General features: G+C 35.3%; 1 protein-coding gene across 1 annotated transcript in view; it reads right to left on the minus strand.

The window, feature by feature from the left end:
* Positions 1 to 20,386, minus strand: part of CDH12 (cadherin 12) — a 485,928-nt gene that overhangs the window by 30,809 nt on the left and 434,733 nt on the right. Inside the window, exon 8 of the mRNA XM_028849358.2 lies at positions 7,702 to 7,838. Within this exon, the coding sequence (XP_028705191.1) occupies positions 7,702 to 7,838 (137 nt within the window). The remainder of the gene's footprint in view (positions 1 to 7,701; positions 7,839 to 20,386) is intronic.

Below are 20,386 nucleotides of genomic sequence, written 5' to 3' on the forward strand. Positions count from 1 at the left end.
TTTTTTTTTTTTCAAAAATAATTACTTATTGTATTCTCTCTGGGAGCACTCTGTATTTTGATTTTATATTTAATGTATTTAACCAGATTGTTGCATCACTCATGACATTTTCAGTGCCTAGAGGCCAACCAATATGGTTTCTAAATTTTCTTCTTTTTCAATTGACTTGTCCGATTGCCAAGAGCCCATATGGTAGGCAAGCTTCTATAATAGCTCCCAATGATCCCCACCTCCTGATATTCACACCCTCGTGTCACTCTTTTCCTTTAAGTATGGCCTGAATCTAGTGGCTTGCTTCCAATGAAAAGAATGTGGGAAAAGAGGAGATGTCATTTCTGACATTAAGTTATAAAAAGCTGACTTTCATCTTGCTGGCACTTTCTCTTTCTCTTGCTCATTTTGATCATGCAAGCTGCCATGTTGTGAACTGCTCTATGGAGATGGTCCTGTGGCTGGAAACAGAAGGCAGCTTCAGATCAAACAGCAGTGTGGTATAGTTACTGGTCCAACAGCTTACAGAACACTGAATCTTGCTATCAACCACTGAGTCAACTTAGTTGCAGTTGTACGAGAGAAACCTAAGAGAACAAAGCTCCACCATAAATGGATTCCTAACTCTCCTAACTGTAAAATAATAAATGTTGCTTAAACTACCAAATTTTGGTATCATTTGTAACATAGCATAAGTAACTAATAACCCATACATAAGGAGTAGGTTTTCCTTCTAAGTTCTTGCACTCTTCCTCCCCAAGAATTGAAGACCTGTTCATGAATAGCGGTGTGGAAACTGAGAACATATTTCAAAGAAATGTTGCTGTCTTTCCACCCTTAAAACCTAAATATGACCCACTTCTGATTACCAGTATTATGCTCCACCCATTTTTAGGATATTTGTGACTTCATCTTCTATTTATGTGCCATCTTCCGCCCCATTTATAATTAAGATTGCCTTATTCAGGGGCACCATATTGAGAGCGCCATATGCTGCTTGCATCATTGAACATATTTGCCAGAAAGTCTTATTCCTTCCCACACTCTGCCCTGATTTTGAAGGTCTACATTGGTTCATACGTCTTATGTGTCTTAACTAATTCTCATCACTCAATCGCCCCAAGACAGGACCTATGATGACACCACTGAACACAAGGTGAAAAACACATAGTTGTCATGTCATAAGTACCAAGTATGTTTTTGTTCATCACTTCCCAACTGAGGTATTGAGAAATTACTGATAATGAGGCTGTATTTTTTCAATATTTCAAAGAGTCTGGCATGTTAGGTATTACATATCATTTCATTGTAAGATTAATTGACACATCATTTTGTAATTATATCAACTAAGTATGCTATTATTTTGATCAAATTGTCACTCTGATTAATTAAACATAAAGTTATTTAATAAATATTGATTAAATAAGAGTATCATGTCAGGTAGACAAACTCTTTTAATGTACAAGGGAAATTATCAGGAAAGGTCCTTCACAATTAAGTTATTAGGAACTCTTACTGTAGCTTGAGACCCTGGTAATTCACATTTATTGGGCATACAAAGAAATCTAACTAACTATACCACTGTCATGTACATAACATTACATACATATTTTTAATTCTATTTTAAGTCTTTGTTTTTTCTTTCTAAAATGAAAATTTCTATTGGATTTTAATATGTAAGTCATCTAATAAGCTTAAATATGGATAGATAATAAATATGTATTTCACTTCAACTATATGTACATTGCAAACAAAAATATTTAGCCTTTCTAACTATGTTATTATTTATCTACACAATGGAAATCACCTTGACAGTTGTTAGCACTAACTTTTTTTTTTTTTTTTTTTTTTTGAGACAGAGTCTCACTCTGTGACCCAGGATGGAGTGCAGTGGCTTGACCTTGGCTCACTACAACCTCCACCTCCCGAGTAGCTGGGATTATAGGCACGGCACCTGCCACAATATTCAGCTAATTTTTGTGTTTTTAGTAGAGACAAGGTTTCACCATGTTGGCCAGGCTGGTCCTGAACTCCTGATCTCAAGTGATCCCCCTGCTTTGGCCTCCCAAAGTGCTGGGACTGCAAGCGTGAGCCACCACGCCCAGCCTACCACTAACATTTTTAAGTTAATATTTTAACTGACAGATAAAATTGTACGTATTTACCGTGTACAATGCACTGTTTCAAAGTATATATACGTTGTAGAATAACTCTAGCTAATTAACATATGCACTACCTCACATAGTTATAATTTTTGTAGAAACATTTTATATCCACTCTGTCAAGATTTTTCAGGAATATAATGTGTTAACTATATTCATCATATTGTACAATAGATCTCTTGAATTTATTCCTCCTATCTAACTGAAATTGTTTTATTACTTGACCAACATCTCCCAATCACACCCCCTAAATTATTTAAAATAAATAAATGAAGCAGGATGAATATGTTCCCTGTGGAAATGTTGTCAATCTAATTCACAGAATGTGTTTTGGAATGAGAGACTGCAGGGTGTTGGTCCGAGCCTGGTCATCATTAGCTGTGTGACACTGAGCTACAGACAAAATATATCAAGAGTCCATTCCTCATGACTACAATGCTTACAAGAACACTCACTTTGCAGGTTCATTGAAAGGATCAGATGAGTTAATGCATAGAATGCTATTCAAATAGTTTATTACTTTATTCTATTGTTACTTAATGTTATTCTAGAAAAATTAGGTACTCACTTCTCATATGTTCTGATAATACATTTCATAGCTGACTATTTGGCATACAAGCCAAAAAAAAATTCAGAAAATTCTGCCGGAAAAACCTATCTATCTATCTATTTATCTATCTATCTATCTATCTATCTATCTATCTATCTATCTACCTACCTCTCTCTCTCTCTCTCTCTATTTTTTTTTTGTTGTTGTTGTTTAAATTCTTCATGACCATACTGTGGTCAATCCTAATCTTTTGCAAGCCTGCAACCTCTGAAGTTTATATGACAGTTCACTTCAATCTAATTTCCCTGGAATTCAGCATAATTTGCATACTTATTACTTCCCACAATTTACAAATCTGGTCAATTTATAACTACTCCTAAATTGTAATGTCCTTAAGAATAGACACCAGTCCTAATCAGTTTTCTCCTAACCCACAACAAATAATATTTTGCTCACAGATAGTACTCTATACAGGTGATACCAAAAAATGCATGAATTTATGTTGAATCTGAATTATAGGTACCAATCTTGAAATTTGATTTTCTGTACATATGAAGATAATATTACTTTATGTGAAATTTTAAAAAGTTACAGCATAAAATAGCTCTATAGAGAAGATAACCTTAAAAATTAATTATCTAACAACTTAATCACAACTCATAATGATACAATTGTATGTAAACTTTTTTCAATATAGCATTTAGTAAGGGAACCCATTGTTTTTTTTACTTATTTCACAATAAATGGGACCAATTCATTGCCATTTTGATAACTAATAGGACCAAGAAAAGAATTGTCTCCAGTATCACCTTTTGATTTTATAATCATATAAAACATAAGGATTTAGTGAAGTTATGTTTAGTTATCTTTATTTATTTATTTATTAACTTTCTTTTTCCTTTTGTTAATTTTGTTTTTCTTTTTTGATACTCACTATGGGGTCTCACTATGTTGCTCAGACTGGTCTTGAACTCCTGGCCTCAAGTGATCCTCCCACCTCAGCCTCTTGAGTAGCTGGGACTATGTTGCAAGCCACCTTGTCTGGCTAGTTATCTTTAATTAATGACATTTGTTAAAGTAACACAAAAATCCTAGAAACATTTGCCTGTTGAAACTTTCTGATAATGTGAATGAAGTAAAGTTTGGAGTCTCTGTCTTATTGAAAATACTCAAGGTTAATATAATAAAAACAGCAAAGCAGTAATGCATAAAAGAATTATTAGAAGTGTAATAAAATTATTTGGACCTCCAACTATAGCAACACTGATTAATGACTGCTTTTTAATTAATTGGAAGTTGTTCAATCATCGTGCCATTTCATTTCACCTGAGAGTTTTTAGAAAAGGGTCAGAGCCAAAACATATGCTAGTTCAATCTGCAATAAGGTATACTTAAGCAATTTCATTTTTCTTGGCAGGGCAAGTGTGGGCTATTCATTTCTCATTTATTCACGATGATGATATTCCTGCTCAACTGGCTAGTGTGATCAAAGAAGACAGTCTTAGGCATTAGAATATGAATAAAGTTTACTTTTAAGCTGTGCATTCAAACTAAATTACCTACTCTTCTTATAGAATCTTTACCACATGATATGTGTTTAGCCTCTTTATTTTTCATACAGATATATAGTCTTTGTCACACCAGATTTCCTTTACGGTTCTAAAATCTTTACATTGGTCATTGAGTAGATACTAGAATAAACCAGAAGTCAATTTTAAGAATGTTAGTTTGGCATCACTCTTAGATTGTGCACATATTTTCTTTATTTGTCTAAGTCCCAGCTCTGCCTATGACCCAGTGAGGGGCAACATAACTTATTAGCATCCATACCCTGTGGATTCCTAATTTTCATTTAGGCAACAACTGTAGCCAGCAGGTGGCAGTGTGACAGAGCCCGCATATGCACCAATCATATTGATAACTAACAAATTAGGATTCTAAGATCTAAACTTTCAGGGACCAATGACACTTGCTTCCACTATAAACGTTCATACTTCCTTCCATTTTCTAAATGGTTGAAGCTCAAGGCTCTGAAAGGAGGCACTAGACCTTATTGTTATGAGTGTCTTCAATACTATGATAATTGCTTTCATAGCCCAGGGAGTCCCTGGAAAGAAAGAGACCTGCCACAGCTACAGTAGAAGCAATCAATAAACTATCTGAGACATCCATCTGGAGTTAAGGCACATGGGCCTACTATCTCTACATCAAGGAAATATGCACCTGTTTGTGTATTAATAGGAACGTTTAGGTAGGATTAGATAGTTTTCTACTTAATAATATTTTATTATGGATGATATGTTTATGATAAGTAGAAGTTATTGAAGTGACTGGTCAGTTGTCACTTATTGTATCCCCGCCATTAGAGTGAAAGTAACATGGTTCACAAAGGTCTTCTATTCTGTAACTTAGACAATTCATTTTCACCATATTTCTCAAAGATCTTAGAAAACAAGAGGATTTTTAAAATTCTGATACATTTTAGCTGTCCCCAAATTCTGCATAAATGAAATAAATGAAAGCATGAAATGAATGAGGAAAACATATGTGACTATAATAGGATGTGGTATGGGAGGGGAGAAAGACGCCAGGTGTGAAAGGAGACTTGGGGAAAACAAAGAAAATAAGGATGGGAGCCCTTCAAGAAGGAGAGACTGTCGTTCTCTTCTCCCTACCATATGACTGCTTGGAAGCTAACTCGCTGATCATCCCAAGCCTGACTGCCCAAAGAGGGCAGATATGAAAGAAGATGGCAAGGCAGAGGAAACCTGCAATATCGTGGCAACCCATCATACACCGGTTTTAATGTCATGAAAATGAGTGAATTTCCCATGGTCAACTGGACACAGGAGAAAGGACCTAAAATCGAGAAATCATGCTATCAATTTACCCAAAGAGGCCACCTGCTAAGCAAGGGGGCCCTAGAATTAAGAAGTGATAAGGTCTACCACTGGGTGTCCATGTCAGATTCCCATGCGGAGGGGACACCTGGAGCCCCCAACAGCAAATAATTCACAAAATTACACGAGAATTAGCATTTCAACAACTGTCTTTACTGCCATTCCAGTTTAGTCCTAAAAATGGCGGCAGGTGGTTCACTCCTGTAATCCCAGCACTTTGGGAGGCCAAGGCAGGTAGGTCACCTAAAGTCGGGAGTTCGAGACCAGCCTGGCCAAGATGTTGAAACCCCGTTTCTACTAAAAGTACAAAAATTAGCCAGGTGTGGTGGTGCATGCCTGTAATACCAGCTACTTGGCGGGCTGAGGCGGAAGAATCACTTGAACCCAGAAGGTGGAGGTTGCAGTGAGCCAAGATCACACTACTGCACTCCGGCTTGGGAGACAGAGCAAGACTATGTCTAAAAAATAAGAAAAAAAAGGTGGCAACCAATGGAGCACTATGTTGGCACTACATTAATAGAGATTTACGCATTTTAAAAACTTCCGTCTTTCCTTTCTATTGCAAGAAACTGGAGAATCAATAGCTCCACCCCCAAGGAATGAAAGTTCTGATTATGTTGTCTTTGAGTTCTTCGGATATCTGTTCCCATGTATCAGCAAACACCAAAGTGTAGTTGCTTTTAATAATTGAGAAATATTGTAAAATTGTGATGAATAAATTTTCATATTTATTACAATTTTGTGGGTAAGAATTTGGGCAGGATTTGGCTGAGTTAATATTCCATTTCACATGGCATTGATGAAGTTGTGATATTCTGCTAGTAAAGTGGACTGGACTACAGGCTCCAAGACAGCATCACTCACATTTCCAGAACACTGGGAGGTATGGCTGGAACGCAGAGTTGAGCTGGAGTTAACTAGAGCACCACAATGTGACCTCTCTAGTATGGCAGCCTCCGGGTAGTCAGACTTCTTACATGATACTTGAGAACAATAACTGTTCCAACGAGCAAGGCAGAAGCTGCATGATCTTTTTTGTTAGACTTACTTTTAATAATGAAAATAACCTAAAACTAATGGGATCAGCTAAAGATGTCATGAGGTTGTGGGAATGGATATCTGACTATTCATGTTTGTACGGAGTTGTTGAAGACAAACCAAACTTTTTCATGTTTACATCCCCACTGAGTTGGACTGATCAAAACCCTTCAGCAGAAACGCTCACAGCTATTCCCTGCATGGAAAGTTGGAATTAGCTGCTAAAGTGTTATAAATTTACACCAGATGCACAAAATAAAACAAGAAGGAAGCAAATGGAAGAGATTCAGTTGAGATTTTTCCCAACCTTTCAAGAGACCATAAGTAAAAGGAATGGGGAGATGCACTTTTATTAAAAACAACTATCTCAAGAGCCAAACGTCACCACTCTCACCCCCATACATTACTTGAGAAAGTTGTGATAATAACCTTGATTGTTCTGTCAAACAAATAAAACCTATAAGCACTCTCAGTCTAGAGCATTCTCTTCTGAACCAAGCAGAAACCAACTCAAGAAATAATTCCTAATAATTGTAAACATTTTGAGCCACTCCTTGAAGAATTGCAATGGAAACTCCTATATATTCCACAGTGATAGTAATCAAAAATAAATTTGAATAAAGGGAGAGAAAGGGAAGATGTATGAGTTTTTAAGTACTCTCTTTGATGTCAGAAAATATTTCAGAATGGGTGATTATATATGATAATTATTTTGCCTTGCCTGGCCCTGTGAAATTCCCAACGATATGTAAAAGGAACCCGTGTGGAAGAGAAATTGATACTCGGGTGAATTTTTGAGGGTAGAGCATAGAAAAGGATGAGGTCACACAATGAAATGCACTACTAGATATTCATGCAATCCTGCAAACAGGACTCATTGGCAGCTGTCACAATTTCTCTGGACTTACGCTGTGAGGAAAAGGAACAGGTTTCTGAGTTTCCCCGCGAGACCACTCAGCTGTCAGTCCAAAAATGAAAAACATCTCAGCAGGGACTCGTTTAAGAGTCTTAAATCCAAAGAACTGCAGTATAACATTGATTCTGTCCATGCCATACTTACTAACTTTACTCGCAATTATGGAGAAATTATACTGCGCAGTGCTTTCTCTGTCTAGTAATTCATTAGTGGCGATGGTTCCTTCATTTCCATCTATTGTAAAGTAGCTGTCCCCATCACTCTTCCAATCTATGAAGTACCTGTATATGAAAAGAGTAGATGCAAATGTGCAATGATTACACATTAATCATAATGGCACTTAGGCTAACTTGACACAGTTCCTTATTTTTCTCCCTGTAGCTATTACCCACCTTGCAATAAAGAAGAGTGTAAATGACAGCTTCTTTATTGCAAAGTCAGTATGCTCAAGGGGAAACTGGAAATAATAAAAGATTTAGTACTTCTGCTGTTCATGTTATTTTAGGGTCTTGGCACCTTGAAAGCTCAGCAGAGACTAAAATTCTAAAGCTGACCATGAGTTTCCTTAACCTGCTGAATATTAAAACTTTTCAAAGCAGTAAAAAATTCCTTAACAGTGGCTATGGCTGTGGAAATAGGGTTGAGAGAAGCACCTGGAAACAACTACAAAGAACCCAGGCCAAAACAGAGGTAGAATCTTTGTTTCCAAAGATAGAAAAATAACATCATGGAAACAAAAGGTAAATTTTTTAACTGACAATTTGGTGATTATACAAAAATATTTTCCTCAAGCACATATAAAATGGTCATTGTTGTTTTATTTTGTTGTGTATTTTATTGTTTCATTGTTGTTTTACTATATATCAGTCAACATTAAAAAAAAAAAAAACAGTGACCTTGGATAATGATGTCTCTTTATCATGTTTATTATGTGACAGATTTGATAATAATGTATGTCGCCCTATGTGAAGCAACTGGACTAAAAATTCCAAGAAAATGAATAGCAAAATAAAAAAATGCATGTATTTAAATCTTTAAGTAACGGTAGATATATGGATTGATATTAAGTGAAATTCTTTTTCCAACATGTGTTTTCAATCATCACAATCATTAACATTTTAAAATATGACCATTTGATAGACATTATTCTCAATGCTTACACATTGAGAATATGAAATGTCTGAAGAATAGTATTATCAATCTGTTTTATGTATAAGAAATCAGAAAGCATAGAGACATGAAGGAATGTGTCCAAGTTAAAATAGAAAGTTTTAGATTGATGTTTGAACCAGGTCATTAATGTTTCCCATATGATTATCATTATATAGTCTTACCAATTTTAAATAGAACATTTCATGGGAAAAGATTTTGCTAATCAAAAGGTACAATACACAAAATATTTGTCATCATTTTATTCTAGCCTGGTACCAAAGAGAGGTCATTTCAAACAATGGCTGAAAGCAGATGGCATCATTGTTAGTCAGTCCCTTGGAATCCCCACTCCAAAGAAAGTGTTCATGGTGAAAAGTCAGTAAAGGGATGTGTATCTCAACATAACAAACTATTTATTTTGACAAGCTGATTATTTGAAACTGTAGCAGTTTGTATGTTATTTCAGTTCTAGATCACTTGCATTTACAAGTGAAATATATCTGAAATATATCATTCCATACTAGTCTATACCTGTTAGTACAGGTATACCTTAATTTACAGCTCTTCACTTTATTGTACTTCACCCCTAGTGCCGTTTTTACAAATTGAAAGTTTGTTGCAACCCTGTGTCAAGTAAGTTCATCAGCATCATTTTTCCAACAGTGAGAGCTCACTTCATATTTGTGTCATGTTTTGGTAATTATCGTAATATTTCAAAATTTTTAATTAATATGATAACTGTTAGGGTGATGTATGAACAGTGATACTTGATGTTACTATTGAAATTATTTTGAATGACAACGAATTATTTTGAGGCATAATGAACTGCACCCATATAAAAGGGTAAACTTAATCAATAAATGTTGTGTGTCCTGACTGCTTCACTAACCAGCTGTTCCCTCATCTGTCTCCTGATCCTTGGGCCTTCCCTAGTCCCTGAGACACGACGATATTGAAAATCAGTCAATTAATATTTCTACAGTGGGCTCTAACTGTTCAAATGAAAGAGTCACACATATCTCACTTTTAATTAAAAGCTAGAAATGATTAAGCTCAGTGAAGAAGGCATGCCTAAAGCCAAGATAGTCTAAAAGCCAGGCCTCTCATGCCAAACAGTTGAGCTGTGAATGCAAAGGAGGAGTCCTTGAAGGAAATTGAAAGTGCTACTCCAGTGAAGACAAGAATGGTTTAAAAGCAAATGAGTCTTATTGTGGTTATAGAGAAACTTCAGTGGTCCGGATAGAAGATAAAACCAGGCACAACATTCCTTTAAGCCAAAGCCTGATCCAGAATATGACCCTAACTGTCTTCAATTCTATTGGAGAGAAGTAAGGAAACTGTAGAAGAAAAATGTGACCTAGCAGAGGTTCGTTTAAGAGGTTTGAGGAAATAAGTCTTCTCTATAACATTAACGTGCAAGGTAAAGCAGGGAGTACTTATGTAGAATCTGCAGAAAGTTATCAAAAGATCTAGATAAGGTCATCAATAAAGGTGGCTACACTAAACAACAGATTTTAAAAGTATGTAGAACAGCCTTCTATTGGAAGAAGATGCCATCAAGGACATTTACAGCTAGAAAAGAGAAGTCAACGCCTGGCTTCAAAAAGCTTCAAAAAACAGTCCGACTCTCTTAGCAGAAGCTGATACAAGTGGTGATTTGAAGTTGAAGCCAGTGTTCATTAACCATTATAAAAATCCTAGAGTCCTTAGGAATTTTGCTAAATCTACTCTGCCTGTTGCTTTATAAATGGAACAACAAAGCCTGGATGACAGCACATCTGTTTATAGCATGGCTTATTAATTTTTTTTTTTTTGAGACAGAGTCTCATTTTGTCACCCAGGCTGGAATGCAATGGTGTGATCTTGGCTCACCGCAACCTCCGCCTCCCAGGTTCAAGCGATTCTCCTGCCTCAGCCTCCTGAGTAGCTGGTATTACAGGTGCATGCCACCATGCCCGGATAATTTTTGTATTTTTAGTAGAGATGGGGTTTCACCATGTTGGTCAGAATGGTCTCAAACTCCTGACCTCATGATTTGCCCACCTCAGCCTCTCAAAGTGCTGAGATTATAGGCGTGAGCCACCACACCCTGCAGGTTTACTAAATATTTTAAGTCTACTGTCGAGACCCACTGCTCACGAAAAAAAAATTCCTTTCAAAATATTACCGCTCTTTGACAATGCACCTAGTCACCCAAGAGCTCAGATGGAGATGTATAAAGAAATGAATGTTGTTTCCTTGACTGGCAACACAACATCCATTCTGAAGTCCATGGATCAAAAAAGTAATTTTGACTTTCAAGTCTTCTTATTTAAGAAATATATTTTGTAAGGCCATAGCTACCAAAGATAGTGATTTCTATGATGATTCTTGACAAAGTAAATTGAAAACCTTATGGAAAGGATTTATCATTTTAGACGCTATTAAGAACATTGGTGATTCATGAGAGGAGGTCAAAAGATAAAACCAGTAATTTGGAAGAAGTTATTCCAACCCTCATGGGTTGGAATATATTGAGGGACTCAAGATTTCAATGGAGGAAGTAATTGCAGAGGGGTGGAAATAACAAGAAAACTGAAAGTAGAAGTAAAGCCCTAAGATGGACTGAATTGCTGCAATTTCATGATAAAACTTGAACAAATGGGGACTTACTTCTTATAGATGAGAAAAGTAGGTTATTTCTTGAGATAACATCTACTTTTGGTGAAGATACTACAAATACTATCGAAATCATAACAAAAAATTAGAATATTATATAAACTTAATAAAGCGGTGGCAGGTTTTAAGAGGATTGACTCCAATTTTGAAAGAAGTTCCGTTGTAGGTAAATGCTACTTAACAGCACCACATGCTGCAGAGAAATACTTTGTGGAAGGAAGAATCGATAGAGCAAACCTCATTGTTTTCTTAAGAAATTGCCAGAGCTGCCCCAACCTTCAACAACCACCACCCCAATCAGTCAGTAGCCATTGAGTTCAAGGCAAGACCCTCTACCAGCGAAAAAGATTACAACTTGCTGAAGGCTCAGATGATCTTCAGTGTTTTTTTTTTTTGTTGTTGTTGTTGTTTTTTGTTGTTTTTTGTTTTTTTGTTTTTTAGCAATAAAGTATTTTTAATTAGGGCATGTACTTTTTTGGGCATAATACCATTTCACACTTACTAGAATATAGTGTAAACATAATGTTTATGTGTACTGGCAAACCAAAAAAATGTTTAACTTGCTTTATTGCAATATTTGATTTATTGTGGTAGTCTGGAACCAAACCTGCAATATATCCAAGGTATGTCTGTCATTGATTTCTGAACCGGAAAATGCATGGTATTTATTAGAATAGGGTATGAGCCATGCTGTTAATCTAATTTTGACATTTCTTCTGTTTATTGGAGGAGTGAGAAAGCATTGATGTCTTCCCATTTCAGTGTGGTACCTTAGCTCACATGAATGCTCTCAAAAATTAAAAATGAAGTTAAGGCACCCCTAAAGGTCAGGAAACACAGAGATATAATGAGCTTAATTCTCCGTATTGCATATTCTTTCCTGAACAAGAAAGTATTTCTCAAAATACTGCTTTACAGCACCTCATTTAACTTGCCATATGCCTAATTTAAGAAGAAAATTGCCACTGAAACTCCTTATTAACTGTAGTATTTCTGAAAGAATTGCTGATGTAGGCTTACTGTGTTCAATTTTTCAATTTATTAAGTATCTGCTGGGTGTCCACTATACACTATACATTATTCTAGAGATGAGACTATAAAAATAACTAAAGTATGATGCCCATCACTGAAGACTTTAGTTGGGAAGACACGGATAAACAGACTATTTCAATGCCTAAAAGAGAGATAGTAAAGAAGGCTCTGCAGGAGTGCCAAGAGAACACATCAAACGTAAAACCTAGTGCTTCAGGCAATCCTTCTTGCACGTGATATTTGGCTGACATTAGAAGGCTATATGGAAATCATCCAAGAGGAGGTTGAAGCAGAAAAAGTGAGGGGAGGAATAGACGGTGTTTTAGAAAGCTGCAACAGCAGTAGCAAAACCACACAGGTACTGTAGGAAACTGTAAGTTGTTTAGAATTACCATAGAAAACTATCTGAGAAGCACAATGACATGAAAAAAAATGAGTGATTTAGGTCAAGGAAAATCTTATACATTATAATTAAAAAACTATTAATTTCTCTATAAGTAGTCCTTGGTGCATGATTTGTATTAGAAACTCTCAAATACAACTGAGAGGAATCACTGGTTTTTAATATATTTTTAATAATTTAAAAATATTTCTAATTTATAATAAAGTTGTAAGAACTGCCCAATAAAATTCCAAATACCTTTCACTTACACTTATTATGTTAATATTTTCCCACATTTACTTTAACACTTTCCCTATGTATAAATACATACTGATATTATGCCAGTTCCATCTGAGAACATCAGACAGATACTACATCCCTCGAGCCCTAAATACTTAATTATGTTTTTCCAAGAACAAAGATGATTCATTTGTCCCAGTATCGGTAATGTAAACATAAGCCACCTGGTTAGGGAGATGAAGAATCATATTTTGAAAATAAGTATTTCCAGACTTTATCTCAGGATAACGCCAATATAGACAAAGGTAAAGCTTCTGTAATTTTAGGTAATTCTGATGCTTATTCTGATTGGAAGCTAATGATCTGAGTGAGTGTTTTGCAGATGCTTTTACCCTCTGTTATAGATATCCTGTGCTTCTGTTTCTTGGGGTGAATTAGATTAACTTCGTTTCCAAACTGACTTCCTCTTACCCCCCTACATACTAGTCTTTCAACTAGCCAGGCAAAAATTGTCAAGTCAAGCTCCACACTGCTTCTATTCCTGTGTTCTTTCTCTATTAGCATAGTAAAAATTCTGCAACACCAGATTCACTGTGGGATGGGTAGGATGTTCTGTGAAATGTCGTGAAGTACATTATCTTGTACCTAGAAGGACTGTGGTGACATTAGAGAAATTCTAAAAGATAAGAGAGCCTAGTGTAGTCATATGCTGCAAAATGTCAAAAAAAGCCCATGAGGCTGGGCTTGGTGGCTCACGCCTGTAATCCCAGCACTTTGGGAGGCTGAGGCGGGCAGATCATGAGGTCAAAATATGGAGACCACCCTGGCCAACATGGTGAAACCCGTCTCTACTAAAAATACAAAAAGTAGCTGGGCATGGTGGCATGTGCCTGTAGTCCCAGCTACTTGGGAGCTGAGGCAGGAGAATCACTTGACCCCTGGGGGCAGATGTTGCAGTGAGCTGAGATCACACCATTGCACTCTGCACTCGAGCCTGGGCAACAAGAGTAAAACTCCGTCTCAAAAAAAAAAAAGCACATGAGTATTTGCAGACTCAAGGTTTCAAGTTGTCTGACTTTGGCACCATTAAACTACAGACATGCACTTCATATAGTCATCAGTTTTTATTCTTTGATTCTTTGATAATCTTTTCTCTTTGATTAGGTTGTTTAATCCATTCCCATTCAACAGCTAATACTGATGTAATGGTATTTGCATTTGCCATTTTGTTTTTTAGGTTTTCTATATTTCTCATGTCTTTTTTGTTTCTCTATTTCTTCTCTACTTCTTTCTTTTACAATAAGTGAGTATTTCTTTAATGATTTTTATTATATCATTTATTTTCTTAGTATCTGCTTTAAATTTTGCCATATATGACTTAACTCATCATATTCACATTCATACTAACTTAATTAGAGTAAAATATAGAAATGTTTCTTCTATATAGTTATGTGCAATAACTGTATATTATACCTGTTACATCCATATATGTCACAAGTGCAATAAAACATTGTAATAATTATTAATTTTTATAGTTTTATGTAATGTTTGCATTCTGCCCCTCCTGGTAAGGTATCATGGCCCTTGACTGGTTGCGAAGGGAAGAGAAACCATGTCTTTTTACCGCACCTGCCAGGTGGGCATTTCTATCAAGCAGAGCAAGGATATAGGCATGGGAGAAGGGAGCAGGTTCTGGGTTAAGTGTCACTGTCTTTTGCTATTCTTACCAAATTTTAGTAGCTTTTCTTGAATAAATTGTTCTTTATGTGCTGCATGCCCTTAGAAAAGTTTCCAGAGGCTGTAAATGAGTGTCTTTTATTTCTTAAAGAAACAAATGTCATTTATTCTTGTTTCACCGTGGAGTGTGTCTACAGACTGCATCCTGCTGCCATTCGTTAAGTGGAAACTCCACTAATTTTTGGAATTCTCTTACTCTTTTCTTGTGAATTCCAGTTAACTTGCATGATATTTTTCAAAGCTTTTCTTTATTTCCATCTTTGAAAATCTCTGCAATGAACAGATCATTCTTTAATGCTAATAATATTCAATTATTATGTAGATGTTGGCAAATATAACACAGCTTGTATACATTTTGTGTGTGTGACATGATTATCTTACTTACCCAAAGCTTGTTAAATTTCTTGAGAGCTCTGAGACTAGCTTTGTTCATCTCTGTGTTGTCAAGGACCTGGGATGTTGTTTGTTGTTTGTACATAGCACCTGCCACTTAAATATTGTATTGATTCATTGCACAGATCCTATACTTCCTGTCTATGTAATAGTTACATATTTCTACATCAAGGCAGCATAGTTAGAGCTTTAAGACTGTCTTATTCGGGACAATCAATTATTTCTTGTTTGCTGAGGACTTCCTCAGTTTTTACAGTGAGTGTCCTTAGGACCAGAAAACTCCTCAAGATTTTTCCCAGATAAGATTGGGAAAATTGATCACCTTGTTTATAGTTAATATTTGTAGCATATGTTATAATTCAACAAATTGATTCAAACAGAAGTCTAACTTCATACAGTGAATCACTACATATACAGGTTATGTTTAATTGTAATTTTAGGTATTTTTGATAACAAGTTTAAAATTCAAGAACTTACATAATATATTCATCAAATAATGTGTATATCTCTTAGTTGTGTGTTTCTATATATCAGTCAACCAGGATCCAATATCTTGCAAGCTTAGTAAACATATTTAATTTTTTTGTTCATTCAGTCTAATGCTGAAGTAGAGTTTGCAATACATACATTAACCACCACCTAGATGCAATGAAATATAGCATGAAGCACACTAATTTTTTTTACAGAGAGAACTAGGGTGACATACATTTTATTTATTTACCTTGTGCAATCAGTTTAGTGAGATTCCCTTCCAATATCTAGTCTCCTTACGTTCTATAAAATTTGGAAAACAATACCTACCTAGCAGTGTAACCATGAATGTTGTTATAAAAATGAAATAAGATAAAGTATATGTTGCATAGGGATAGAGTCATGTGTATCAGCGTATGAGTGTGTGAGTGTTCTTTTCCCCCTTTCTCCCTCTCTCCTTCCGTATTATTTTGTATTACTTCCCAGATAAAAATTCTTCCTTACACACACATTTTCTTATCTGGCATCAAGTAGTGGCACACATAACCTTCAGCTAGCTTTCTAGTACTTGAACTATGAAGTTCTCACACAAACTCATAAAGTACAAACCATAAATGTGGTGCTTCTGTTTGACTGTCAGTCGCTACTTTCTGGTATCTAATTTTTAGCTCTGTCACCTTGTGAAATTTGGCAAGCTCCTTTCTCTTCATGTTATCCTCCAATGAAGCTTTATATCTTCTGGAATATGGCTGAAACATATTTGAACAGTTTCTACTCAGCTAAGCATCTTCTCATAGTTAGCCAGGTCTTAGACTACAGGCTTAATACTAGCTCCCGCATCTTCCTGATGCTCTGTCTGTATGTGACTGACTAAATCCTGTGCCTGACTAAAGCATAAATATTTTCTATTGTGATATTTTATCCAGTATAGCAACTGAGAGACATTCATAAGAAAAGACTTTCGATGAACTTGCAATGAAACCATTCCTACATTTTCTGGACAATTTCGGAAAAGATATGGCCCAGTTCTAAAAGGTATAGAAATTTTGAGGAGTTACAACCTCGCAGAGTAAACCATCACGTGTTTCTGCTGCCAGTCTGCAACATTCTACTTACAATCTAAGGGTAAAATAGTATTGGAATTGCAACTAATCACAATGGTGTAACATGAACTGTGTAATTTAGCCTAACAAATTAGTTTCTATGAGCAAAAGACTTAAACGGAAAGTATGTTTGACTCATCTCATACTTATTTGGTGAATAGATGGGATTTAAATGAAAAAACAATTATATGATTATAATCTGTATATAATAAAATAAATCTAAAGTTCATACAATTATGTAGTGATTGTTGCTGAAAAAAAAGGTTTTAACAGTTGAATAGAAATCAAAAATTAAAACTTTAACCTAGTCTGCGCAGGCCATTTGAGAAAGTTTGGTTTTATTCCTATACTATAAATTAGTTTTCAGAAATGCTTTAAAAATTTTTATTCTGTTTATTAGGTAAGCATTTCCCTTAAAATTGTGCTTTTCAATTTGCTTAATAACTTTCTCACCATCAATGGAAACGCTAACTTTGACCCCATCCCAGTTCTCAACTACATTAAGTGTAAAAAGAACTTCATGGTACAAAATTACTCTGAAAGTATCACACCTCATTGTTTAAACAAGAAACATCTGGTAATAATGATACAGGTCAAGGTAGAAAATGTTATTTTGTTAAGATAATGATAGTAGATCAAAATGTCTTTACTCATATCTCTTCTTAGTTGCCAATGTTTTGTTTTGTCATTTGGAAGACAATTAAAGAAAGTAAATTCAGTTCAATTCATTTTAACAAACATTTTACTGAGCACCTAAGCCACCTGCAACAATATGTCAATTGTAATTTCTCCATCAGCAATCACAAATAAATGCCACTATGTTCCTCTCAAACTTTTTAAACTACCAGTTCCTACTTTCCTATCAGTTCCTCTTTTTCCTTATCTTCCTCCTCATCTCTACTTTCCCCTTACTAGACTTAAAAGTTGTATCTTAAATGGTTTCGAGGGTTTCTATGGCTTGTTTTAAATGTTTGATGAGAAACTAAATATTTACAAAAGTGTAATCATTTAATAAAAGTAAGTCTTCTGTCTTTAAATTTCCCATTTGTACACACACAATATGATTAAAATAGATCTCTAAAGAAGAAGAAATATACCATAATCTACATAATGTTGAAATTATAATTGTTATATTTGTATTTTCCTCCAAGTTGCTTAAGCTTTCCTCTGCCTTTTTTTTTCTTTTTGGAACAGTCATACATGGTCTTCTCACTCTGTATTGTCTTACAGATCTGGAAGTTAACTTCAAAACTCTCTTCTACCTTGCCATTCTGTTGGTTCATCTGACCGATGTATTTTGTCTTTAACTCAGAGCAAAAATAACCTTATCTTTGACAAGAACTTCTTCTGCCCCCAAAGCTTTAAACCTGTCCTTTGGTTTACTTTGCAGACACCTTGAAGCAGCTTACTGTAATAGAAAGAAAATGAGGTTGAGACAAATAACGATTAAGTCTAGGCTCTGTACTTAATAGCTTTAAACTTCCCAAGTCTCAGTTTTATCACATATTAAAAAATACAGACTGTAATACCTGACTAAATAAGTAAAGAATTTGCTCGGTAAATGTTGGTATCTTCTGCTTAGAAGTATCTTTGACTCTAGACCTTCAGAAGTCCCTTATTCTGGACTTAGTTGTCAGCTCATTTCAATTTTTTTCTTCCCATTCACGTCACAGAACTTTCCTAATTTACTCAAAAATCAAAGGCACCTTTCAGCTTTCCTCATGTTCTCCCCATAAAGACTTGCCAAATCCCTCTAGAGAGCATCTATTACTTCCTTCTTACAAAACTGTACCATTTTTTAAACTTTACTTTCTACCTATTTGAATTGGTATTAACAGTTTCTCTCAAATGAGAATAGCAAAGTAACTATTTTGTGTTGTTCATTATACAGGAAGTTTCTTTCAAGTATGAAGAGTTCCTTACTGAATATACTGTTCTATTTATAATACAGTGCACTTATAGGTGTGAATTGAATTACTTTATCTGACTTTTCTTATTGATAATGTCCGGGTCATACTTCAAGCATGGAATACCTTAATTTACATTTTTGAATATTCAAACGTATTTATTCCGACGTCTTTTTGAGAGAGCCTCATTATAACTATTTTGTTGAACTAAGTCCAACACCTGTTATCCCAGGTCAGCACTGGATTTATTTACTCTTATTAGGTCATGGCCAAATGGCTCTGAAGAACAGTGCCATTTTACGTAGAGTTACTTACCATTTGAAACCCAAATATAGACATCATATTTGAAAGAAAGCTTTTATTTTCCTTCTTTTCCTTCTAACTAAGCTTGCATTTTCTGCTTGTGATTAGTCTACTCTTTAGCTAATTTGTGCTCTGAAAATTACTTATATTCTCTTAACTGAGTGCTCTGGAACAGCTTATGAAATGGATTCATTTCTCTTGTTTCCTACTGATCACTGATTATTACAGTATTTTTTGAGAAGAACATTTTATATTTATTGTTTATATATTTAAAGTAACTATTTTAATATATAAATAATGTACAAAATCTCAAACACATGTGACAAAGGGGCTATTCTACAAAGGAAATTAAAGAGAGAAGAAAAAGAGCTAGGATAATTGTACTTATATAGGATACTCTCTCAGTACTTGCACGTAAAGCAACAAAACTGAATCTCTAGCAGGCAAAAGTTAAACCCAAATAGTGCAGGTCAGTAATATAGAATATGTAGACTACAAAGACAAGGACGTTCTCTCATTTGGGGGTAGTTACAAAGAGCATAACAGGGCAGCACAAAAATAGTTCATATCCGGCGGGGTGCGGTGGCTCACGCCTGTAATCCCATCTCTTTGGGAGGCGAGGCAGGTGGATCACCAGGTGAGGAGATGGAGACCATCCTGGCTAACACGGTGAAACCTCATCTCTACTAAAAATACAAAAAAATTAGCCGAGCGTGGTGGGTGCCTGTAGTCCCAGCTACTTGGGAGGCTGAGGCAGGAGAATGGCGTGAACCCAGGAGGCGGAGCTTGCAGTGAGCCGAGATCGCGCCACCGCACTCCAGCCTGGGCGACTGAGCGAGACTCCGTCTCAAAAAAAAAAAAAAAAAAAAAAAAAAAGTTCATAGTCTAACAAATATCTGGACACTTTAGTCATAGAGATTCCCTTAGGTGTATCAATAGAATAATGTAAAATCTACTTGAAAATTAAAGCAAATGCATCATTTCCTATTTCATTGAAATCCTCCTATCCTTCTAAAAATTGGAGTTGTAGATCTGTATCACAAACCCATTGAATTTGGTAAACAGTAAAACGCTTAGTTATGCCTAAATTGTATAAGAACTTTGTAGTTCTCCAGTAAAATAAAGGGAACTTAATCTTACATAATAAGGTATAATATGGTGAGTCCAGCCTGATCAATGTCACTATTGTCATAATCCAATTTAACATTTTTTCAGGTTTAATTAGGTTGTTGTAATTACCTTTAAACATATGTAAAGTATATATAATACTTTCACGTATATAGTAGGGTCCATAGTTAACATGTTTTAAAATACCAAATATCATATATTTTTACTGCTTTGTGTTCATATTCCAGCCACTTTGCTTAATTTTAATTTTATTTTCATCAATTGTAGAATTACAAAGCTACTCAAAAATTCAGGTTAGCATTTCAATTAAATTTAAGTAGCAG

Source organism: Macaca mulatta, chromosome 6, assembly GCF_049350105.2.
Source record: "Macaca mulatta isolate MMU2019108-1 chromosome 6, T2T-MMU8v2.0, whole genome shotgun sequence".
In the NCBI taxonomy this organism is placed as follows: Eukaryota; Metazoa; Chordata; class Mammalia; order Primates; family Cercopithecidae; genus Macaca; species Macaca mulatta.